This window comes from Grammomys surdaster, unplaced genomic scaffold (assembly GCF_004785775.1).
Source record: "Grammomys surdaster isolate TR1022 unplaced genomic scaffold, NIH_TR_1.0 126271, whole genome shotgun sequence".
NCBI lineage: Eukaryota > Metazoa > Chordata > Mammalia > Rodentia > Muridae > Grammomys > Grammomys surdaster.
In genome coordinates, this window is record NW_021621071.1 from 4,363,672 (window position 1) to 4,389,904 (window position 26,233).

Here is a 26,233-nt window from a genome sequence, read left to right on the forward strand (position 1 = left end):
TGTGTGTGTGTGTGTGTGTGTGTGTGTGTGTGTGTGTGTGTGTGTGTTTTGTGTGTGTTTTGTGTTTGTTTTATCCGTGGATTCAAGGGTCTCAGTGGGACCTGGTAGAGCAGTCACCTCCTGGAACAAAGGTGGGTAGAACACATGGGAAGCCAAGAGGGGCTTGTAGCATGGCTGCTCCCAGGCAACGGCAGTAGTATTAAAGCTACCCCCAACAGTGTTGAGCAACTAACAGAGCACCAATTCAACCTGTTATAAATATGTGTGTTTGTGTGTGTGTGTTCAAGACGGGAAGAAAAGAAAACCAAGCTCAAAACAACAGCCTTTCACTTGACTAGACAATTGGCACATTGGGCAAGCATTCATCAAGACTTCATCGCCGCATTTGTGGAACGTAAATAAGAGATAGTACTGATTTTCAGTGTTTGTGGGTCATAAGTAAATAACTTTGGAGGAACGCCATACATTATGCCATTTTTAATATTTGAGATTAAATTATCTTCAGTGCTGCATTTTTTTCTTCTTAGTTCCTTTCACCATTCATAAATACCCAATTAACATGAAAGTTATTATATTCATAAATGTTTGGACTATTTGTATTTTCATAGGAAGAATATAAAATATATTAACCTGCTTTTAAAAATATAAAAACAGGTATATATACTACTTTAAGACTACTATAATTGGCATTTATCTGTGATTTAATTATTCATCCAATGCATGCTTAAAATTAATTGTCAATAACATGTGAAAAACTAGATGAAATTTATGAATATTACATACCAGTGACATACCTTAATGTTGTAAAAATGAAATGCACATCACAGATAATGAAATTACAAAACATTGGCTGGTTACCATAATTAAATGTATAATTTATTTTAACGTATAGTGATAAGAATAAAGCATTACTTTATTTTGTATCTGAGGAATCCTCTGCCATACACTGTTAACAGTAGCAACATTATAATGGCAATTTTGTGTTCTTGATCAGCACTTTGTAATAAAATATATGAATAAATAAAACAGTTCTGAGAGTGGAAAACAGATTTATGAAGATAAATAAGAATTGACTCAGACAATAAGATAAATGCCAATTGCAAGAAAGAAAATGAAGAAAATTTAAGCATTTTATTTAAAACGAAAAACACCAAAATATTTTAACATAATCATTTGATTCATCCTTATTATATATACATATATAAATAAAATATATAAATTAAAAAATATATATCCCTTACAACATAAACATCTATAAGAAAATCAATGCTTCTGTATACTTGATTTTGCTGAAAATTAAAAGGTTTGTTATTTTAAAATGCTCCCCAGAAAATAACAAAACAATGTAAATAATTAGTCTGTGAGAAAGCAGTAAATCCAAATATGATCACACTTGACTATCTAAATCTAAATGAAATGTTACATAAAAGATATTTGTCTTTTTCTCCAAGCCATTGGAATACAGAAATGGAATACACCTGTATTGTACTCAGGCATGAAGGATATAGATTTGGTTAAAAAAAATAGCTTTCTTTCTGACAGTGAATTGAAATAGCTCCCTATCTGATTTGAAGATTTTTAGGAAGAAAATGAAATCTTATTTCTTTCAGCTACTTGAGGCCTGATTCTAACTAGGAGGGTGTTTGATGACTTTCCTAAGTCCCCACAACTGGCTCTACAATTACCTAACACCAAAAGAAATCTTGTTTTTTTCATCCTTTATAGAGACAACCTGATAAAGAAAAGGTAGCCAGAAAGTGAGCTTAAAAATGAGGTCTCTGCTTCAGTAAACTGCCTACTCTACAACTACTTGCAATTATATTTCAATTACATTTTAGATTATACATTTATACACTTCTGAGAAGATTAATACTCTAACTACTTCCTTTTGCTTTGAAAGAAACAAATTTAATATTTACCTATCAGTCTAAAATTAAGCTATTTAGAAACCATACGTGCCTAATTTCGCAGAAGTGATTACGGTTACCGTTTTCTCTTTTTAATTCGTCTTTATTAACATTTTGTAGCAGCTGAAAACAGAGGTAAAGATTCTAAACAATTATCTGAATGCACCCAGTTCCCTGGGAGAGAATTTATATTTTACCTGATTTGTTAGACACCCAAATAATTGCTTCTGAAGACACATGGCTTCTATTTCCTACCACAATGGTTAATGGAATCTGCCAGAGGTAACTGGAAAGTAAAAGAAAGCTTTAAGAATAAAAACAGGCATATCAGCTACACTAGAACAAAAGCAGGCAAGCATTTTCTATACACATTCTGTGCAGTTTCTATTGCTCTTTTTGGGAAAAATATAATCAATCCATCAATAAATCATTGAAAACAATTAGCAAATAAATCTCAGGCCTAAACAATATGTGTAGAAGATAAGCTTACCTTCCCAGTACCCCTGAGGAGCTTTGGTGTCTACAAGTTTTAGCTTCAATTCAAAAGAACTTCCACAAAACAACTTACCTTGCAAAAACAGATTTTCATTTTAGAAATAAAGGCAACTAAAATCTGTAAATTCAAGTCAAGCTGTTTATTGATTAAAGTCTAAAAATAGCTTTTTTTCTACTTTTCTTCTGGATTAAACTAATACACAATTCAGTAGTTTCCTACATTTGTATATTTCATCTATTGCCTAACACATCAGACAGGCATGATCCACATATTTTACAGAGAGATTAATATGGCAAACCAAAGTACTCAGCAAAGAATAAAGAATAAAAATTATCAGTTTTCATGAAAATTTAGAGCTATATAAAGAATAATGTAGGACACACTGCATGTTCTGGTTTCCAAAATGAAATTTCTAAGTTGATGTGTCAAAGAGCCACCAACAGGCAGGTCAGCCATGAATCTCACCTATTAAAAAGAAACATTATGTTTCCTTTACTTCTTCACAAGATAAAAATAGAGGTCTAGACTCACAGATGAACTGATATCAACTTAATCTTAAATGAGTAGCCAGACATTCATGAAACAATTTTATCATCAATCTATCTACTTCAAGTTGTTGTCTTCTTGAATTATAAACTATTTTAACATTGCATTGTACTTAGCAATAGTTGTAGCCAACAATTACATAGTAAGAAAGAAATACTCTGAAATGTAACAAGACATTTTGTGCATACTCAGTAACTGTATGAGTGAAAAGTTTATTGAAAAGTTTTAGGAGAGAGCGCCTGAGGTAATAGCCTGTGTAATGAGCATGACCAAACCCCTGGGCCTGCCTGTCTTCCTCAGTGGTTTCCATTTTACAGTGAATAAACATTTAATCCTAATTATTAGAGAAAGGCAGGATATATGTGAATATATGTGTGCATATATTGTTGGGAGGAGAGAATTCTTTATAAAGATAGTGTCAACATTAAGGAAAGATCCATATAAAGTTCTGCCATCAACTCAGAAGTAAAGAGAAACCTGGCTGTGTTGGTGCATATGATTCCGTGTAGATCAGAGCTTGAAGAAGCAACTTGGCATATGAGGGGACGTTATGCAACATTGCAAAGTAGTGATTTCGTGTGTTTAAAAATGCCACAAAAAATGTCCAACTGTCTAAGTAACAAGATTCTGGCATAAATGTCATGCTAAGTCACACATCAGCCAACTTTACAAAATCTTCAGTTATATAAGAATCTTTCTGTGCTGTAATACAAGGACTATGTATGAATAATATAACTACTAGATTCATTAAAAATCTTTTGAGTATGTTGTAGTCATATTTTAATATGACCAGGGGAAAAAAGAAAACAAAGAATTAACTCAGCTTGGAAAATATTCACAACTTAACTAGAAATTTTGGTATAGAGCAAGTTCTGTTACGTCAATGAAATACATAGTACAGTAAAGAGTTAAGAAAGCTCTATTCAAATACCAAATAGAATTGGTATTGAGTCATTGACCAGAATATCACAAAGAATTAAATGATCAATAATATAAAATTAGGACAGTTTACTTGAAGTATAGATTTTATTATTTTTTTTAAATAGAAAATCATTCCTGGGACTAAGTGATGTTTTGAATCAGCATCAGATCCCTGTATGTGTTATGTGTTAAGTGCTCAGGGTTTCTGAGCTCCGTATGCTTCTAGCAGATATAAAGCTCTCTGGCTTTCTGTATGTTTACACAGCCCAGATGTTACCTTTTCTTTTCAAAGATCAGGCTAAAGCTAGTATAATAATATGTGTTATAGGTCAAAAATTATTTTTTGTTCAAAATTTATCCTGTTATACTTCATGTTTCCTATATGTTTCTCTACATCAGTGATACTATGTCAAGATAGCAGCTCTCAAAGACCTGGAATAATCTCTCTCTAACATTGCAACAGCAAAGTACTTCCTAGCAAAGCCAGCATTCATGCCTCATAATGTTGATCCTGGATGCAGACAGGGAGAGGGTAACTGGGAGCATTTGCTGCTGCATGGACCAGAAAGGGTACAGTAGACACACTGCCAATCACTCTGACCACAGGGAGACTGCAGTAGGGTAATGTGTATTGCAAGAATCCAGAGAGTTGATTACCAACCTCAATGAATATCTAGAGTAAGGCACTTTAAGTCCCTGCTTTATTGCTGGAGACAAATCTCAGTGGCTAACAGGTTTACTAAACAAGAAAACCTAGGTTTAAATCCCAGAGCTCACATAAAGTCATAGTACACACTTGTAATGCTCCATGTAGACACAAAGCCGAGACTACAGAATCCAGACCATACAGCCCAACATACATGATGATTAACAGGAGACCCTGCCTCAAACAATATACAAAGCAATGACTGATACCTTAGGTAGTCCTTTAACCCCCACATGTGCAGTTTGGCACACAGGAGCATACACACACACACACACAAACACACACACATGTACATGCACATGTACACAGACATGCACACAAAGAATAAAAATAATGTCCCTGCTTTCCTAAGTCAAAATCTCTATATAGCCTTCAGAAAGTACAAAAGAATTTCTCAACCATGGCTCGGTACATCCATTCCTGGACCAAGCTAATCTGGAAATGATTTCAAGACCTCTTACTTGACACAGTAAAATGTGTGTTTGAGGTCTCATGGATACCCATGAGTGATAAAAGTCAGATGCCTTATTTTCCAAGGAAACAAGAGAGAATCAATTAACTCAACCAAAAACTCTAATTGTGTTTATTAATTTCCACCCTCTCCCTCTCTGTGCCCCCCCCCACCTGTACAACCCTGCAGCCCAATTTTATTAGAGCTTTTTATAAGAAATGAAACTGGTTAATAAAATTTTATCTCTCTTCAGCTCATCCTTTAAGATAAGGAACAAAAAGAGAAAACATGGAATAAAACCAATAAGGGTTTCCAAAGAAAGTTAAAATAATAAATCATAATTCTAGACAGATATGATGGCTGGGACAGAGAGATCTCTGTAAGTTCTAGGCTAGCCAGGAATGCATAGTGAGCCTGTGACCAGCTGGGCTACACGGTGATATCCAATTTTGAAAAGAAAATCCACCAAACAGAAAACAACTCTGTATGTTTTATATCTAGCCAGTGAGCTCAAACACTAATTGAGAGAAAAAGAACATATGTTGATCCTACATGACCCCAGTAAAGCTTGGAGTATTTTAGGGTCTGGATTATGTTCCTTTAACTCATGCATTATTAAGTACAGAACTTTGGTTTAATGAGTTTTTCTGCATTGTTAGGTTTCAGCTCTCATTTGTCTTGTAAGGCACATTTTGTTCAATTCCACTTAATTCATGACAACATGTTTTAACTATTGAATTTAATTCAAGAACTATTCATAGAGAAAACTTAAACCTTATCTTTTGAAAGTCACCATATTAATTCAAAGTTCTGCCTTCTGAAATAAATGCTGCTAAGGCGAAAGTTAACATCTTGAAGTAGGGATAGAGAGAAGCTTCAATGGTTAATAACATGAGCTTCTCTTTCAAATGTCCAGGTTTGAATTCTAGTACTGACATAGCATATAAAAACCATCTGTAACTCCAGTTCTAGGAAACCCAAGGATTTTTGGGCCTCCCTGGATGCTAGGTATTCACATGTGCACAGACAAACAAACAGGCAACACATCATACGTGTTAAATAAATTATTGAATTATTGAATTAAATAGTTTTTAGAATCTTGAAGAAATAGCAACAAAAGAAAAATCACAATGAAATGGCCAATAAACAGATTAAAAATAATATTCCATTTATATTTTAAATTTTCCTTAACAAAAATTATTAAGTATTTCTCTCAAAAGTTTTAAATACAAAACATGCCTCAACAATTTAAAATACTAAAATGCAAAGCGACATTTAGAAATCACAGTGTGTGGTGGTACCTGCTATTTTGAAGTTGAAGTGCTTTGGTTTTGGCACCGACGTCATAAATGAAATGCTGTTGGGTGATAAGTATTCTATTTTCTGCTGTCATGTTCCCCAGGATGGTGATAACAGGATACCCCATCTGGAGTGTCCACTGATCCATTACTTCTTGTATGTTCACGTATTTTCCATTCCTTTTTAAAGCCTTTACAACCAAAAATTGTATAAATTAATCTATTAACACTTCTCGTAAGCATAGTTAACATTAATCTGTTTCATTTTTACCATTACTTTAATATGAAATGATTTAAAATCAGTGAAGCTAACATTATGTACTAAGTGACATTAATTTTTGCCTTGAGAGCTCTATATAGTTATGTTCCATGTATATATATATATATATATATATATATGTTTTATTAAAAGTTAAAATTTTACATTGCAGAACATAAAATGTGAGTTATTGTTACTTTAGCATTAGTTTGTGTTCCTGATAGGTCTAGAATCATGTAGCAAAAATTTTCTAAAAGTTCTAACATTTCTCTTTCTTTAACATGACTCTATCATACCACATTAAGATATCATTCAAAAGTATTGTCATGCTTCATGCACAAAACCTGTGGAAGATCATACGAGTTAAAATCTCAATGTGGACTGCAGAGAGGAATCACAAACCTCAACTGGAGGCAGAGGAGCTACTGGAAATTATTGACCAGTGGGAGAAGATGAGTAAATTTTCTGCAAGCATGTGGCCCCTGAAGGGATTCCCATGCTTTTCTGCAACATACAGATGGTCGTACACCAACTCACACTCTGGCAACAGTGAGTGAGATTTTAAAAAGCAACACACGAAATGGACATGGGATCATGATGTGAAGAACAGAGGACCCATTTGAGAAGAGGGCATGTTTGATGACTAAAATAGATTATAGACATTTATAACATCAATTAATTAAAAATAATGTCCCTCTCGAAAACAGACAAGGCATTTTTAGCCAACATTTGTGATTCAAATAATTTTAAGTCTGATCTTCTTTATAGTACATAAAAAGCACCAAAGCAGTATGAAGAAAGAAGAATTATACAAAGTAAATACAAACTGTCGAGGTGAATGTTTTAGAAACAAAATTCAGTTGCTCAAGAGCATACTTTGATATTTCAGCTTCCTCTACTTTACCTCTGATAATGTATTCCAAAGATCATTTCTGGCTGCATTGCCATACTTGTGAATGGTTAAATAATCCTATAAGAATATAAAATTGTAATTACCATTCAAAGGTTAAGCAATTACCAGTAAACACATTTATTTCTCAATTCAATTAACCATTTCCATATGTGGAATTGCATTTAGGCAAAGAGGAAGACACGCAAAAAGATTTAGAATCTCATTTAAAAATATTCCCAAGAGGTTTAACGATAACATATTTCCTAGCTCACTCAACAATACTAATTCCTTAACCAGGATTTTCACAGCTGTAATCCTGTCATATGGATTCCCAAGGTCAGGATATACTCTAAATGAGGTGGTCAACATCAGCTCACTTTGAGAAATGGACCTCTGCAATGAAATATGTAAAACAAAGCTTCTCATCATCTCTTTTAATATTTCAAAGGAAATAATACACTTTCGTGGAAAAAAAAAAAGAAGTGTCTTCTTTAGTTGATATCTGCTGATGGTGAGCTGAACTGCCCACTCTCCAATCTCTCTCTGGTTGTTCTATACAAAGGAAAGCCTGACGATTGCGAAACAGATACTTATTTCTGTAGCTTGAAGTGCACGTTACTATCAATAAAGAAGTACTCTTAAGTTTGTTTCACAGCTTCAGGCTTTGGGTTTCCCATTTCTCATTATGTTCCATTAGTGGTTAAATCTACACACTTTGTTTCACACCTAACTCCATCCTGAGAAGTGTGGTCTGTCTCATTATCGAGGTGACAGCTATCAAGATAATTAGTGACAGGGTTTTTTTTTCTGATTTCAAAGAGAAAAATGAACAGAAAAACTGACATATTAAAAAAGCAAAGAAATCCTTCCATTTCAAAATTCTATTTCCTTAATATCATGTAGGTAAGAAGACACAATTTCTTTCTTTCTTTCTGTCTTTCTTCCTTCCTTTCTTTCTTTCTTCCTTCCTTCCTTCCTTCCTTTCTTTCTTTCTTTCTTTTTTTGTAAATCAAAGTTCTTGAACTAAAAAGAGTTGCTGACTTTTCAATTACTTTATGTGGAACAGGGCACTTTGAGGATAATTAACATGAGGGAAGCAAATTTTAAACACAGACTGCAGAACCTGCGACAGACTCAGCTCTTGGTGGCAATTCACAGCAGAGCAAATGACAGTTCCCAGTTAATCATATGCCCAGGGAGGTGACGTCCAACCCCTACTTAGCAACCACACATTCAACTTCATCATCAGGTGTTATGAATAACTTTACTAAAAATAGAACATACATACAACTCCTCAGAACTAACATGAATCCCCCATTCAGCTTTCACTAAGATTCAGGAAGTTTGTTCAACATGAACCCCAGAAATACGTTTTGGAGGGGGGTGTGGCAGAGGCGTGGGTTTTAAATACATCACTTCTGCCCTCAATTTCATGTTTTTTCTTTATTTCAGCATTTAAATGAATGGATTTGGGAAGAATGTAGTATTAGCGACACCAGTACATGGAAACATATGCAAGGGCTACTAACAGTGGGAGAGTCGATTTTACTCAGTGACAAGCCCCACTGGTAAGTCATCTGATGCCTTGTGGTCAGCGTTAAACTCATGTATGTAAGAGCAACACCAAGTGGACTCTCAAGAATATCAAGATCAAAGGTTATTATTATTATTATTATTATTATTATTATTATTACTATAATTATTATTGAATCCAAGAGAGGATAGGAAGGAGCTTGAGGAGAGGAAATGATATAAATACAATGCAGTCACAGATGAAATTTTCAAAAACAAAAACTGAGAAACTCATTTTGTAAGGTATAACTGAATGTTCTCCTCATGGTTCGTGCTTCTAAAACACTAAAAAGAATAAACAAATAGTACTATGAGGTCCAATAAATTAATTTTTCTTCGCATAGGCCATCGACATCCCTACTGCTTATGCCATAAGTTGATCCTGTTCTATTAATCAGCAAACTGAGTTCATGGTCGCTCTACGGTTCATAACAAAGTTGGGCTTCAAGTGAGTTGTAATGTTATTTGTCAGAATAAAGTAGCAACCACAGTGTAAGTATATCAGTGTCAATAATGACAGCATTTTCTTTGGGTCTCTTTAGACACAGTCCTCAGATGCAATGAATTTCTACATATGTTAAATATTTTTCCCAAAAAAGCTTGTTATGTTATTCTTTTTCTTGCACTAACATGATCATTTCTTAAATGAACAAAATGTCATTGCCTAGCAGAATTACAAAAAAAAAAAAAAATCCAAAGGGCAGTGAATCCTGTTCTGTTCTAATAGTTAATAATCCATTTATTCATTTCATAAAATATGTAAAGCACTTAGCATGAATCAAGCAACTTCACAACTTCATACATGCTGAGGAGATGTCAGCAGGGCAAAGCTTACTAAGAACAACTGCAAAACCCTAGGTGTTAGTTGTTCGAAAAGCTTATGTCTATCTTCTACCCTGGAGAAGTCATGCTACAACTACCATTTTGCAAGATATGTTCAAATGTCTGTATGTAATTAACACAATCTTGTGTTTCTTTAAAACCTACAAGGCAATGAATATGGAGATGCTCACACATATGAATCTAAAATAGAAATCAATGTTGACCTCCAGGTATATGAACATCAACCAGAAATAGATTTGACATTACTGTATAAAGTTGAATGCTTTAGTATAAAGAGTTGTGGGCATTCCACATTAGGTACTTCAGATGTATAGCTATTGGAAATAGCAAACAAAGAGAACCACTTGACTATGGAAAGGAACATGGTGGATAATATGGATGACAAACATATAGCCAATAAGCATATAACTTTATATATGTACTAATGAAGAGAAGTGTCATGACATGGGAACTTAATGAAGAAGAATGGGAATCTGAAAGTCTGGAATCAAATCCAACACACACTTTCTATATGACAAGTGAGTTGTGGACAAGCCACCTTATCTAAGCTCTTTTTGCCTATTTTCTCATCTATAAGATGAATATCATAAGAACACACTACATGCAGTTACTTTTATAAGAATACATACAACATTGGAACAGTAAAGAATTCCTAGGATGCCCTGAAAAATCCTATAGGCATTATCTCTTTTAATATTTTTTGACAATTTCATGCTGTAAGTTGGAAGATTGGCTTAAAGAATGAAACATGTCATTGGTAATGATGCCAAGTAAAACACGCATGAAACATTTTTGCCATGTTTCTAGAACACTGTGAGTTCCTATATATTTTATCTCATTCAATTAACACTTCACCATCAATTAACAAATCAAAGACTGGACTTCAGAGACTGTAACCCATATCCAAATCACATACTAGCTATGCATATGTAAAACTGCCTGCCCAACCCAGCATCCAAGATGTGCTACAGGCATAATGAGAGTCCCATTGAATACTGAGCCTTTTGCCTTTCTGCATCAGCTCCTTTTGGCAGCACATTACAGTGATAACTTTTTAATTTTAATTACTTTATTTATTTACATTCCAGTCATTGCTCCTCTCCCAATGACCCCTCCCACAGTTTCTTATCCCATTCCTCCTTCGTCTTGCCTCCAAGAGGGTGCCCACTACCACCACCAGGCCTCAGGATTAAGTGAATCTTCTCCTACTGAGGCCAGACAATGCAGACCTCTGTTATACATGTGCCAAGGGCTAACTTTCTCTTTTTTATTAATTATTTTACTTATTTACATTTCAAATGTCATCCCCCTTCTGGGTCTCTCCCCCATGAATCCTCTACTCTAAACCCCCTTCCCTCCATGAACCTCCCACCCTATCTCCTCTTGCCCTCAACAAGAAAGGCGTCTCTATGCCTCTCTTTCCCCACATTCAAATGATGCTCATGGTAGAAACATCTCCCCAAGAGCCTCTAACTCCACTTCACTTCTTTGGTGCTCAGTCTCCTGAATGTTGCCTGGAAGAATCCAAGTGCCCCAGTCTCTGCTCCGTCTCTTTCAACTATAATCTCTGTCAGGAAGCCAGAATATTTTCAATCAAACTTTCATATGAACAACTTGTAGGCTCCAAATATTATCCAAACTCCATCATGTAGCTCAAATAAATACCTCTTCGACTCGGTCTGTTCCTCTCTTGTTCCGTAACCTCACATGAGACACTTTGATGCTTTTGAATATGACTAACAAATCTACTCTAACTCTCTTGCTTATGAGGTATCTTATATATTATTGTTTCTGTTGCCCACTTAAATTCGATTCATCCCCCCAGTTTAAATTTTCATAAACTTTCCCAAGAATTCTTTGCTTCTCACTCAATAGCTTGCTTAATTCTAAACTATTGTTGTTAGATCCCTATTTATTGTATTACACAATAACATTTTCAACATCCTGTTGTAATTGCTTATTTACTCTCTACCTATCCACATTATCCACGTAAACTGCAAGGAACCAAGAAACGGGTTATTCCTGTTGAGTCCTGTTTAACCAGCAATGATGGGCATAGCACAGTATGCTGAAGTTACTCTATATATGCTTATAATTCACTACTTGATGTGCAGCATGGCTCTCTGTTAAAAACTGATAATGCAATGATTAACTTGTGTCTATTAGTTTTGCGTCTACTAGGTTCACCCAAGATGTCCTCTTTAGAGAGGAATACTGTATCTAATTCATTATTTCAGTGAATACTTGTCAAATATATGACTTACATTTCATGCCATTAAAAGATTGGACTCATGCATCTGAGACAACTTTCTACTTTCTTCTGTTAACACATGACATGATTCATGACGTTTCATGTATGAAAGGCAATTAGACAAAACTGACAAGAGGAAAAATGAAGCCGGTGAGCTCAGGACGTAAAGTACTTTTATCTTCTAAGACATGAAAATAATTATGGAATAGTTGTTCTCCTCTTAATAAGTCCTTTAGCATGAATGGGATGGAGAATTAACCACACCAGTGGCTCATTCCTGGTGACATAGATAACGGTCCAGTAAAATCTCTGTGGCTATTTTCTCTGCGTTGAGATACAAGTAGCAAAACTATGCAAAGCATGATGACTTTTAAAGCAGCAAAGCTTCTTCCTTCCTTTTAGGGATCTCACAGGGCTGAGGCTTTCTTTGAATCTTATCAGCTTCACTCTGTTTTGAGGCTGGATCATAGCAAAAATCCCAAGTACCCTCTTCAGGCAGAGCAAGAAGGCAGCATCCCTTCATCAGATCCTTTCGAAACATCATGAAGGTTTCCCCTCAAATACCTCATTGACAACACTGTGCACTTCTCAGAATTACATTGTGTGCTTCAGCAAAATCCTGTTAATACAGCTTAAGGTAGGGTAATTTGGTTCCATACACAGGAATATCGTGGTCATCTAAAGCAAAAGACTCCCAGTGAGGGTGAGGAATTAAAAGAAAGCAGAATGGAACTCATAAGAAAGCACAGGGGCCTAGGTCTGGATTGAACATGTACAGTTGTGCGCATTTTCATAATAAGGGGAGACATGTTTGAGCCTCAGTGATGACCATGGGCAGAACAGCCTCTATGCTATAATCAGTCTCCAGAGTGTCAGGTTAATTGAAGCACTCCTTTTCTTTTATTTCTGAACACTTGACAAGGAGACTGAAGCAAAGATTTAAAATGTTGTTGCTTTCTAGCATACATAAGTATACCTCAGAGAATTTTTAGTGAGCATTTGTTACTTTTTGGCTTTCCAATATTTGAGCTCCGTTTTTATATAGGGGCAACAGTTCCATGTGGAATGTGGGAAGAAGGCAAGAACTCCTTCTCCGTGTTGAGATGGAAAGGACAGAATGCTAAATATTCCCTCTCACTTCCCCTGGCAGCTAAAGTATAACCATGTGTCCTGGCCTCTGAGTGGTTGCTTCATAAGAAGTGATGTAAACCATGTGAAAAGTGGAGGGACAGTCCCCTGTGATGAGATGTCGTCGCTAAGCATGGAGTGACAACACTTATGACACAAACTGAATCAGCTGCTCCTAGGTGTGACCTTGGCAGTGTCTTAATTTCTGAGTCTCATGATGACTTTTCAAGTCAGTTTTGCTTTTCTGTCCTTCTCAGTGATGTCATGGACCACCCTTGATTAAAAAAAAAAAGCATGTCTAATTAGATATTCCAGAGTCTATTGTATTGTTTAAAAAACCAAATTATGTCTAGTACATCAATGGATGACTTCGACAAACACTTTTAAACATCATTTTGTTGTTCCCTAGATAGTAAATAAAAATCATGTCTTCCAATTTATGCAAAACACCAATAAGATCATTTTGTAACTGTTCTAGGTTTTGAGTGTGTTGTGGATAGGTGGTATGGGAATGAAGGATGCTTAGAAAAAGAAGAGGCAGGCGAGTAGACTGGACTAGAGGCAGGTAAACAATATAGATATAGACAAATGAGTATGATATTAAACAGGCGGTGCCACAAAGCCTGTACATAAAGTGACAACAAAAATATTTTTTTAAAAAAATTGTTCATCTTAAATCTAAAATCTCAAGCAGAGCCTTTAAAACTAGGAACCAACATCCCGCGACCTTAACTATTTTAAGCACATAGAGTAAGGTGATTTTCAAGTGATGAGTAAAAAACGTAAGTGATTAAATGTTCACATCACAGCAAAGATACACAGAGGCTGGGCAGTCTTAATTGAGTCTTATTTGAGCCAGGCCCACGTATTTCAGACCATATATGCGATTCCTTGACCTTGAATAAAACAGAACACAGAGATTGGAACCGTCACAGATAACCAAATAAAGCAAACTGAACTACATTGTAGAATGAGATATTTATTTTGGTTAATATTTACAGACATTTTTGGAAATTATGAGGCTAATTTGAACAAGTAGTAAAGAACTGAGGGTGACAAGTCTCATGGAAAAACAAGGGGAATATCTGTAGCTTAATTCTAACAGACAAGAGGAAAAGACATGGACAGGAATAAGTCATGATTTAAAAATTTCTCTGCTGCTAAATTTTGTATGATAGGAACCAAAGCCATTATCAACCATGTTCCAGGTATGAAGTTTCAAGCATCCACATTAAACTTAAAAAAATAAACATAAGAAAAAAACCACGACATTGAGAAAACAAAGCTATTGGAGGAGATACAGGAACAATGGTGGAATATAATTGCTTGCAAGCCATTGGGAGTCAGAAATTTTAAATGTGTTTACCCTAAATTTTCCTTCAGAAGTGGCCTGCTTAGATATGTATCCAGCTATTTATTCAGGAACAAAAAGGTATTTTACATATTTTAAAAATCTATCACCTTGTTTAATGAATGTAAATCTTGTACAAATTAGTATTTTTATTTCATAAGAGGTTGTCAAATATAGCGTGAAACAGAGTATTTTTAAGTCAAAACAACCTGCCAGGCTTTGAAAGGGGTTTTTGTTTGTTTGCCTGCTTAAATTACAGACAATAGAATATCCTCACAGCATTTTGGTTGCCAAATATCTCCTATGTAGCAATTACGGATCACAGCATCAATGCCTACAAGCAGGTGTATTATGGGGTACAATATTGCCACTGCTACAAATGTACTCTGTGGTAGGACAACCTGAAGGAGTTGTCTGCCTGTCAGCAAAACAGTGCAAATATAAGAGTCTACAGGGGTGTTTCCAGGTACTAAACCATCCACACCTCTCGCTTTTGCTGCTAGCTTGAAATATTACCAAGACATAAAATGAATCTGTTAGTAAAACTGAAGTTTGAGAAATACTTTTTTCTTCCTGAATGCCGTGAAAAAGGGCTTTGACCACTATGAGCCAACAAAAATAGATAAAGCACATCCTAGTGGGTAAAAAAGTTGCACTGTATTTTGTAAATCAAGATGCTCAATGTTTACAGGAACAGGCATAGTGTCTTCTCTAGATGTCTGGTGATTTTAGGCATTACAACAGTGTATCTCCCTTAGTCAACTCTTCACACCAACCCTGGCTCTGGCAGCAAGTTGAGAAGAGTATGTAATTCAGTCAATCAAGAAAAAATATTGTCTGTACATTGAAAAATCTAGATGAGAATCTGTAGTGATTCTTACTAGTCATATAGATTTTGAGAGAAGTTATCACTTTTCTCTAAACAATTTCTTGAAATTAAAAAGCACACATAGTAAACTATCTAATAAACACGTGTAAAGATTGTAACGTGCAAGAAAACTTGGAAAATATCTATCACATTAAGAATGTTTCGGGTTTAATAGCAGCATTCATAGTAAATAAACACGTTGTTTTTGAAAAAGAGCCCTACGTAAATATATTTTTCAGTTCTTCCTCCAAGAGATGCCAAGTGTCCCAAAAAGAGAAATCCTATGATCTAACTGTGGTAAGGAAATGTCTGCAGGAAGCAAAGAGAGGAAGTTAATGGAAAGGGGAAAGAAAGTGGGAAAGGTGAGGACACCAAGGGGAAGAAGAGGCCTTGGAGTTAGAACAGAGAGGGTCTCATGTGGCTCCTCTTGTTGTGGGGTAGACCTTGCTGCTTCACTCAGCAAGGAAGCTCTAAGGAAGTCAGGTGACTATGAATTCCCGACTCTTATTGTAAATGTGAAATGAGAGAAAAATGTCGCTGGCATATTTTATTGCCTACTGATCTGTCTTCTTTTAAGTGAGATTGATGAATACAACTTCTTTCACTCCTACTCAGAAATATGAGTTGCCATTGACTATTTTTAAAGGACTTGCTTTTGTATAAGAGGTAGAAATTTTGATTTTTGTAGATCCCAAATCTGCCTGAATATATTCTGCAATGCACTTATTCATTTTAGCTTTGTAGTTAACTGTCTGACAAATCTGATGGTGATTATGGCAGACCCAATCTCTGAAAAACTTGCAGTGGTATCAATATCATATAATATTGAGTGATCAGAGCGAATCCTTACCAAATATTAACCTCTATGCATACAAAAAAATACAAAACCTTCACAGCATTTTAAATGGGACAGAGACACATATGAGTGAACTGTCTACAGTAATTTTATGTTAAGTGTGATTCAGCTATTATCTTGATGAATGTGCCCTTCTATTTAGGAGGGAGTAAACTTGGATGTACTATCCTTGCTCTGATGTTTACTAGCATTTAGTGTGTCTGAAAACACACACACAAGAGAGCAAATAAAAATATCAAATACACATACTTACACATAACACTTCACTGCAACACGCTATTGAAGGCGTTACTGCTACTGATAATCACCGTGCTTTGTGCCTGTCATTACCCTCAGGCTATCAGAATTTTATGAGCACAGACCAATAATAATGATATTTCCTTTTTGCTTTTATCCACACCTCATTGCTTACATTGATTTGCATAAGCAATTTCCACCCTGATAATTGGAGCCAAACATGTTGTTATAGGTTACCTTATGGAAAAGAGCAGTTAAATACTAATTAAGAGAAATCTTTCTCCATTCAAACATATTTTAGAAGTTATTGGCTTATTCTCACTGGCTGAGCTGGAAGATGACTCACTCTCTGATGGGAATTTTAGGATTTGAGTTTGTATCAAGCTTTAAAAAAATATATTTTTAAATATTTTTATCTCTCTGATGTTGATTCATAAAAACAGGAAGAATGATACTGCCAGTCTCAGAGTGTTAGGGTAATATTGTCTTGTTTTAAAGGAAAAAGCAACTGTGGATTAATTATTTTAATAGCTCCTGGACCAATCAATGTTCCTTAAAGATTGCATATTTGTAACTTTATTTTCAGACAAATTAAAAAAGAGAGAAAAATGAATTTAGGTTTATTAAAACAAGTAACTAAGAAACGTGGAGGCTCCAAATAATTTCACAGAGATTCTGTCTGCACACAGTACTACCAACGTATGTTATTTTTAAGGTAATCCTATAATACACAAGTGGAATAGGGCTTCAGGCTATAGGAACTGAACCTAAATTACAAAACAAAGGTTTTAAAATGTAGATACTAATGAAACAATCTTGTGTATATTATCACCATAAGCATTTCTACTTGTGGTTAAAAATTAATGTTCATGTATTGAATGCTAAGCTCTCTGGTGAATAAAAATGCATGCACTATCAACAAGACAGTAGGATGTGAGCATTGTTTTTCTGGTAAGTTATCTGTACATACATTTATTTTTATGAACAAGAGAGACCCCCAATTGCTCGTGTCAAAAGGAAATATAGGGACAAAGTGTGGAGCAGAGACTGAAGGAAAGGCCATCCAGAGACTGCCTCACCTGGGAATCCATCTCATATCAAACCCAGACATTATTGTGGATGCCAAGGAGTGCATGCTGACAGGAGCCTGATATGGTTGTCTCCTGAGAGGCTTTGCCAGAGTTTGACAAATACAGATACTTGCAGCCAACCACTGGACTGAGCACAGGGTCCCAAATAGAGGAGTTAGAGAAAGGACTGAAGGAGGAGAAGGGGTTTGCAACCCTATAGGAAGAACAATATCAACCAACCCAACACCCCAGGGCCCCCAGGAACTAAACCACCAACCAAAATGTACACATGGAGGGACCCATGGCTCCAGCTGCATATATAGCAGAGGATGGCCTTACCTGGCATCAGTGGGAGGAGAGGCCTTTGGTCTTTTGAAGACTTGAAGCCCCAGTGTAGGGGAATGCCAGGGCGGTGAGGTGGGAGTGGGTGGGTAGGTGGGGGAGCACCCTCATAGAAGCAGGTGGAGGGGCATGGGATAGTGGGGTTGCAGAGGTAAAACGGAAAAGGGACAACATTTAAAATGTAAATAAATGAAATATCCAATAAAAAATAAAAGAAATAAAAACATCAAAAAGAAAAGGCATAACATACGCCATGAAAACAAACAAACAAACAAAAAAAAACTTCAAGAAGTTCTTAGCAAATATCATGGTGGCAACATAACTTGATTTTCATACCAGAAAACCAAAGCCCATCACTAACAGGAGCTGCAATGGATGCTCATCTGGTTTGATAAAGTTGCATTGCCACGTGCATTAAAATCCACCGAGTCTAATATCCAGAAAGCTACCAGGAAGTTCAAGAACAGAGAGTCACTCGTATGCAGGCAGTTTAAGCTGAATCTCCATCAAATTAAAAGAGCCGTCCTCAATTGAAAATATCAAATGCCAGTTGCCTAAATGATCAACTGCGCTAAATAAAACCTATATATAGAAACCATGAAAGATGGAAAATTTAGTTTTGCATAGGTTACAGGCCAGAAGAGACTCTGCAGCTTGTAGGAGTTCAGCATTAATTAGAAAGAGAAATGAGAATTATTTCTCCCTGCTTATACTGTTGCCTCAAGCTTCCCACAAAATTTGCTTGTTATCATTTTGTGTAATGGATTATATATAACACTAGATATGTAGAGCTTGCAGAAATATAGCCACTGCTGTGTCTTGCCATATATTATTTATGAATGGTATGTATAGTCAACAACAGAAAAGTTTAAACTCCGTTCATTCTGCAAGTTCCACTTTCAGTTTAAACGCAAAATTTAAAGCTGACGTATTAGCAAAATCGTGAACTAATTTTAACTTGTGAACATAACCTATTTACAAGACATTTAAGATAAGTTTCTTTAAAGATCATGAAAAAGTGCAGCAGTTAAACATGAAACTGTACTCAGAAATTATAAGATATACAAAAATCTGGAATTACTTTGAAACTAGACATTATTACCCAATTGTGGATTTACTCCCTGGTTTCTTATAGCTTATCTCTGTGTTATATAACAAATAGGAACAAAAAAAATTCTCAAATCCCTGCCTTCTGAGAGATATATTCATTTTGAATTTAAAATTCATATTGGCACATAGATTCCTGTGTAATATATAAAACATTATTTATTCTCTAGTCAGATATTTTCTAAAAAATATTGAATATATAAATGGACCCAGGCATCTACAAGATAAATGAATGCATAGTGTATTTGAAAATAATGTTTGCCTTGTTTCGAAAAAGAGCTTAGGATAGCCCATACAGGTCCAAAAAGTATCAGCTGAACACACATTTTGTTAGATATCAAGAAGCAGCAGCTGTAATAACACTGTTTTAAGTACAACAGGGGAGTGTCATTTAAGTTCTCAAGGGAAAAAAACAGATAAAGCAAGAAGAGTGAAAGAGGAATGGGGGAAAGAAGGATGACTAGAATATGAAACCACGCCTCATTTGCATTTTGGGGTTTTTTTTCAAGCCAGCAAGTATAAACCTAGTATGTTTGAAAATAATAAACTTTCATTTTGACAACACAGAAATGCCCATGGCTAACGTAAAAACAATTAATAGATTTTCCTCAGAGGTAAATGCTGACATCCCAGAGTAGCCCTTTCAATAACATTATAAAGTAAGGCTCCCCAGAGCCTTGTGAACGGCAAGCTTATTAATATAAAGTCTCCAGCCACTCAGCACCATGACACAAAGTGTCTGTTCAGGAGGTCATTTCCAAAATGTACTCCATACGTCTTCATGTACAAGAGATGATAATTTATCACCCAGACAGAAGGATCTCCTGTAAACTAATCCAAACTGCTGATGATACACTAAATCAGTTTGAGTGATAACTGGAGAGGAAGCTGCAAGCCGAGTACTGAAGGATACAGGTCCACATGATCAATGAGACGTCACGAGGCAAACGAAACGCACTGTTGACAAACATAGTCCCAAGGTTGAAAATTAACCAGCTCAAGTATTGGGACATAACACTGCACGTTAGCACTAGCTTCGCATGAAATTTTATTTTAATGGGTTGTTCTTAAAGCAATTTTACAAAAAACTGAGGAGGCTGAGTCAGTGGAACAGGATATGAACTATACTCGAAATAGTACATTTCACATACCATAGAAAATACTACAGGATAAGGAAAGAATTTGCAAAAAGGTGTCAAAATAACTTAACTATAGTCACGCAATCTGATGAGCAAATGCACGTACGTAGTTAAAAGACAGATAATAAAAATTTTGCACAGGAAATGATTTCATATCAGCTTGCCACCAGGAAATCAAATTCAATTTACATTGCCCTTGTGAAGACTTAAATATTTTCTGAAATGATCCTGTTGCAATTTTGGTATGGGAAAACAAAGCTGTGGGGATAGGAAAGGCCATTCCTCCGAGAGTTGATATTCATGGAGGGTACTTCTTGAAGAGAAGCCAAAAAAAAAAAATCTCAGCTATGTGATCAGAATGTAGCCTTCAAGAACTCAGCAAATAGAGCCTTCATCCCTCAGCAAATATGTTCAATGGACTCAAACATTCTAAAGGCATCTGTAATGAAAAGTCTTGATTAAAGTAAGTTTCAATGGCTGCTAAAACTAATCTGCAAAAGAAGTCTATAAGGAAAATTATTCTTCAACAAATTCATACACTCTCTTTAATTTGTTGCAGTCAATATACAGTTTGTCATATCAAATTTAACTCTTGTCTTTGTATTTTATCTCTCAGCTTATGTTGCATAAAGACGGAAGTATACTACAAAACTATGACCTGATCCCAGTTGTAGTTTATTTAAATTTCAAAATGAAAAGCTTACTAAGAACAGATAAGATTGATTGCTCTCTCTGCCTTGGCGTAATTGTATTTCAGGTGAACATCAATTTACTTTAAAGGACACTTCTAAGTAGCAGAATGCATCATAAATAATTCATCAATCACAGTGACTGAGAAGTGTGATTTACTCCAGCAGATTCAACAAAATTAAAGTTCCACTTCTCTATAATTATATCTGCTCTTAATTTTTCAATAATTTACATTTTTTTACAAATTCATTCTTAAACTTCACACTTGTTACCCTAAATGCGGTAAACATAACTGTTATTTTTGCCATTTTAATGAAAATAGAGAGTCTTTTCTCCTACAATTATCCTGATTTCAGTTTTATACTCAAAACTCCTCCCGTCTCCTCCCCATCTTCCCTCCCACCTGGGTCCGGAATCCACTACCTTTTTGTCTATCATTAGAAATGAACACGGTTCTGAGAAAAAACAACAAAACAAAATTATTATCTCATCACATTATCACATTATGATCTCCGTCCTTTTTCTTTTTTTTTTTTTAAACGATTCACTTTACTTTCAAATAAAAGTATTTCGTTTTCATGGGGAAAGTAGCAACTGTGGATCACAGTAGGAAATCAACACCATAAATAGTACACAACTGAAAACCAGGCCCCACATTTTCTCAATTTATTTGCATATTAATTAAACCTGTCGACGGCAGAAAATAATAGCAGGTTTTCTGAAGCTCTTATGTGAATTTTTCAGGATCTGACATGTGTAAAAATTAGTCCAGTTTGTAAGTAACAATTAAACACTTCTGAATTGTATACTAGTTTGAGTTTGGGCAGATAGTACACTGAGCATTCCATGAGATTTTTTTTTTTTTTTTTTTTTTTGGTTATACTGAAGGACAGAGCCTGCCTTACACATCTCAGACTTCTCCATCAAAGTAGTAATTCCCCAAAGACTGAAATATCCTTAATATAAATGCAATGGCAGGGAAAAGGTAGAACCCGTAGAAAGCATGTTACTTACTTGCAAGCCCCTCTGGAAAACTGAATGGCCCATAAAATTAGCCAGCATTCTAATTAAAGCAGCACCCTGTGGGGAAAATATTGAGAGGAAAAGAATGTCAGCCATCAGGTGTGATTCTAACAGTGCCACATGTCAAGCAAGACCATCTCACTTCACTCACTCTCTTCTATTTTGAAAACATTCAAGGAGAAAACCATAAGAAGATATCTCACTTGGGGGTTGAAAAATGTCACCTTTGGGCCATGTAAATATTTTGTGACTCAAAACCTTCTATCTGGAGATGAAAATACCTCAGACAGATCATCTCAGGGAGCTCTATGTAACTACAAGTAACTGTTACTTCTGAGAAGCTTGTATATGACAATGTTAATTAAACACGGCACTTTTACACCAAAGCCGGTGACCTGGTAACGTAAGCACACCCGGGTTAAGTAACATTTGTATGAAACCATGATCTGAGAGTGCCATAGTTGCTTACTGAACTCCTAACTCAGGTGTGAATAATTTGTGGAGAAACTGACGGAGAGTGAAGCAGTCAGGTTTTCTGTGCCCAAATTGTATCTCTCTCACATTTTTAACGTTTTTACTTGGAAAAATGACTAGCATTCTCTCCTCTTATTTTCTTCTCCTGCAACACAGAGTCACTAACAATCCTACTAGGTGATATTTGCTAAGCTTAAATAGCTAGTGTGTATATGTATATGTATGTATGTATATATGTATGTATATATGTGTGTGTGTGAATGTATATATATGATATATGTATGTACATAGTGTATATATATGTTCCATATATACTATGTATTCACATATAATAATATGTATTCTCATACATATAAAATTTATAAAGCCCTATACACATGTATTTATATACCTACATATTTAAGTATGCATGTATGTATAAAGGATATATGTTAAAACTAATGTATATATACAGATGTGTGTGTGTGTGTGCGTGCACGTGCATGTGTAAAGCAGGTAAAAAAAAATATGAAAGATAGTGTGAACCATCAACGTTATTTCATGTTGGCTCATTTTCTATGTCATCTCTATTTATTTTTGAAACTGAATGTAGTTATATGTATCCATACACAAGCAAGCATATGTGTTTAATATGAATGTTGTGATTAATAGAGTAATATACTAAGTTGAGATACTGTCATTAGAATATAATATAGCAGTACAAAATGTATATAAGTGATCAATTTGAAGCAATTGAAGTAATGATGGGTAAGCCGAGATGATCACAAATCTGTAAGCAAACTATAAACTAGTCTTCCAGGACTCACAAGCCCATACTGAGCTGCTCCAGGGTTATCAAGCAGTTAATGCATAAATGCAAACGACAGTCTAGTTTTGTGGAAATTCCTTTGCAGCTACACATCCTCCTCCAACATGCTTACAAATGCACGTACCGCAGCCAATCCTTTCTCCAAAGTGTGTCTTTTAATTTTTATTATTTCACACTAATTGTATATACTGATAAAGTTGGGTATGATGCCTGCACACATTTACCCAGGGTATTCTTTTCCTAGAACGAACCCTGCAACATTCATCCAACCTGTGCCTAGTCAGTCCAGTGTCACATCCGTTTACTTTTCACTGTTTGACACTAAAACTTTTCCCTGTAATTTTGAAACTTTTATGCAATATAACATTCTCACTCCATTAGTCAATCACCCTTAAAGCACCGTCTTTAAAAAAAAAAAAACTCTATCCCCCCAAGAACTTGTTCCTCAAATGAGAATATTATTGTCATCTCAAATAATGAGCTGACAAATCATAAAATTTTATGTCCCTCCAGATATTTTCCCTTTCATATCTTCCAATTATATATATATGTATATATATATATATTTCTTGCTCTTTGTCTTCTGCATACTTGTATAAGTCCATAAAACATAAGCACTTATGATTCAATCTAGGGAGCTGGTAAGAATCCCCTTTAGAATGCATCAGCTCTGCTTCCTGAATTTCCTTGACAAGTTCTCCTCCTATGTATTTTCCAATCTAGTCTACCCACCCTGAGGGTAAAATCTGTCAGTTCTTCAACAACACTAACCCTTGCCACCTGGGGAGTGAGAGAATCTCAGGCAGTCAGCTCCAACTTCCCTTCAGAGCAGAAGAGCCATCTTCAGATGATTTAACTGATTCCCTCCAGGTAATGATGACTTGGTCCCTTGTCAAGCTATAAAAACTATCAGTTCAGCATGGACTAATGACAAAAGAGTATTTTGGAATCATAAAGAATAGACCTGGTTTTCCTGTCTTGGCTAGGGCAGGGTGCTTGGAAATAAGATTTAGAAATACAGTCAATATTCAAGTCAATAACACTGAACTCTTCGTTATTGTTATTTTCTATAACTCAATTACATTTCAGAAAACACGTCACTTCAATAATTTGATGTTGCCTGAAGCAATCTACATTCTTCAATACTTAACTGACCTTTTCTTGTGAATGCTAATTTTTAATCCCTATTTTATAGAAGTCTGAAAGCTGGTTACAGGGTGGGCTGACCAACTGATGTTTAATCAGTGGGTTTGACACCTACTATGTACGGCACATCAGTGGGTTTGACACCTACTATGCACAGCAAAAACAAAGGCCGTATCTAACAGCACAGCCACATCATCACACATATTTTTGTTTTAAAGGCGACACTGAGAAACATTTCTTTGAATATTCCAAATATTTATCCATCAAGCCACCCTCACTTATAAAGTGGCAACTTATATTCACTTGCAATTGAAATTTTCAGCCTCAAGAAAAGAAATTGGACATTTAAGGACCTTCAGAAGCTTTCTGGAAAGGAAAAGTCATCGTGAGTTTATAAAACGAGGGCCAGGAGACACTGTGGTAAGCGACAGAGTTGTGTAGGATATAATAAACAATGTTACAATAGGGAGCTTGGAAACTCAATTATCCTTTAGTCATTTTTCTTGTTTTATCCCCTATTCATTTGGTTTATCTTGCAATAATCTGAGTACTTAATGACTTCAAAGACCATAAATAGGACCAGAGAAAGGACTTCCTCTCCCCAGGTTTGGCACAATACTCTGTTGGCTAAGATAGGCTACCTTATTTCAATGATGGTTGACAAAGACAGAAACTGTCTGCACACATGGCAGACAGTTTGTATTCTTAAATACTAGCTATTCAACAAGGATATAGCCTTTATTGTTTCCCTGGTACATTGTCACAACCTATAGTCATGTTTTAAAAGAAGATAAACTGCCAAACTCAGTTATTTTCCTTAAAAGTTGTTTAGTAAGTTGGTAGTATGCTCAATATCCCACAGAATACAAATGGGGATGATCTAAAAGTATCTCATGCCTGGATGGGTGAAAAGTCTAAAGAATGACATTTGTGTTATACATGGAAAGGTGGACATGTTTAGGCAGCGTCTTCACGATGTAACATGAATGGTATTAACATAGGCAGATGAGGTGTAAGAAGCCTGAAGTATGGAAGACTATACAGATTCGAAACCATGAAGCCACAAATTGGGGGACTGTGTGGAAAGTCACTTTGAAGCAGGCTTTAGAGCTCTGAGTTTCAGAGCTAAAGTATTTGGAAGGTGGGGGGCTGAAGTGTGATAGCCCAGGTTGGGCAAGATTACCTGAAACAAGCAAGAGGAAGGAGTGGCAAGAAGATGGTTTAACAAAAGCAACTAGGTGAGTTTGAATTTTAGTCTAAGAAAGAGGACAGCAATAGAAGACATGCATAAATATACACACTAGAAGAAATTAGTTATACTAGCAAAATTTCTTGGAAAATGTGAAGTTTTAAAAATAGGACAACTGGAAAGGAAACAGATATAAGTTACTGGAGAGGACGTGGCCAAAGTAATTCAGAACACCAGAGAAATGTGCTCCTGTCTCAGTGAGAGCAACAGAAAATGGGATCTCCAGGGCTTTCTACAGACTGTGTGGTCTTCTCTGTACTGCTCAGGATAAGCACTCAAGAAGTATGTATGTATGTATGTATGTATGTATGTATGTGTGTGTGTGTGTGTATGTATGTATGTATGTGTGTGTGTGTGTGTGTAAAATTAAAATAAAAGCATAGGGCAGTGCCTCTGCGTGACAAAAAGCTGGAGGCAGCCAGGGTATACACAGAGACACAGAAGGCATGTTTGAGATTTGGGCCAGGCCACCAAGTTCAAGAAAAACAACATCTAACAGGAATGTTGTCAGCTGTAATTAAGAAAGAACTATGTAAATAGCCTATGGGTATAAATATCTCTCTCTCTCTCTCTCTCTCTCTCTCTCTCTCTCTCTCTCTCTCT

The 26,233-nt window shown here is 35.7% G+C and overlaps 1 protein-coding gene across 1 annotated transcript in view; it reads right to left on the minus strand.

Moving 5' to 3' along the window:
* Trhde (thyrotropin releasing hormone degrading enzyme) overlaps positions 1 to 26,233 on the minus strand; it is a 371,444-nt gene that overhangs the window by 84,285 nt on the left and 260,926 nt on the right. The window contains exons 7-10 of the mRNA XM_028759101.1: positions 21,945 to 22,010; positions 7,489 to 7,554; positions 6,329 to 6,516; positions 2,105 to 2,193 (exon numbers count right to left, since the gene is read on the minus strand). Of these exons, the coding sequence (XP_028614934.1) occupies positions 2,105 to 2,193; positions 6,329 to 6,516; positions 7,489 to 7,554; positions 21,945 to 22,010 (409 nt within the window). The remainder of the gene's footprint in view (positions 1 to 2,104; positions 2,194 to 6,328; positions 6,517 to 7,488; positions 7,555 to 21,944; positions 22,011 to 26,233) is intronic.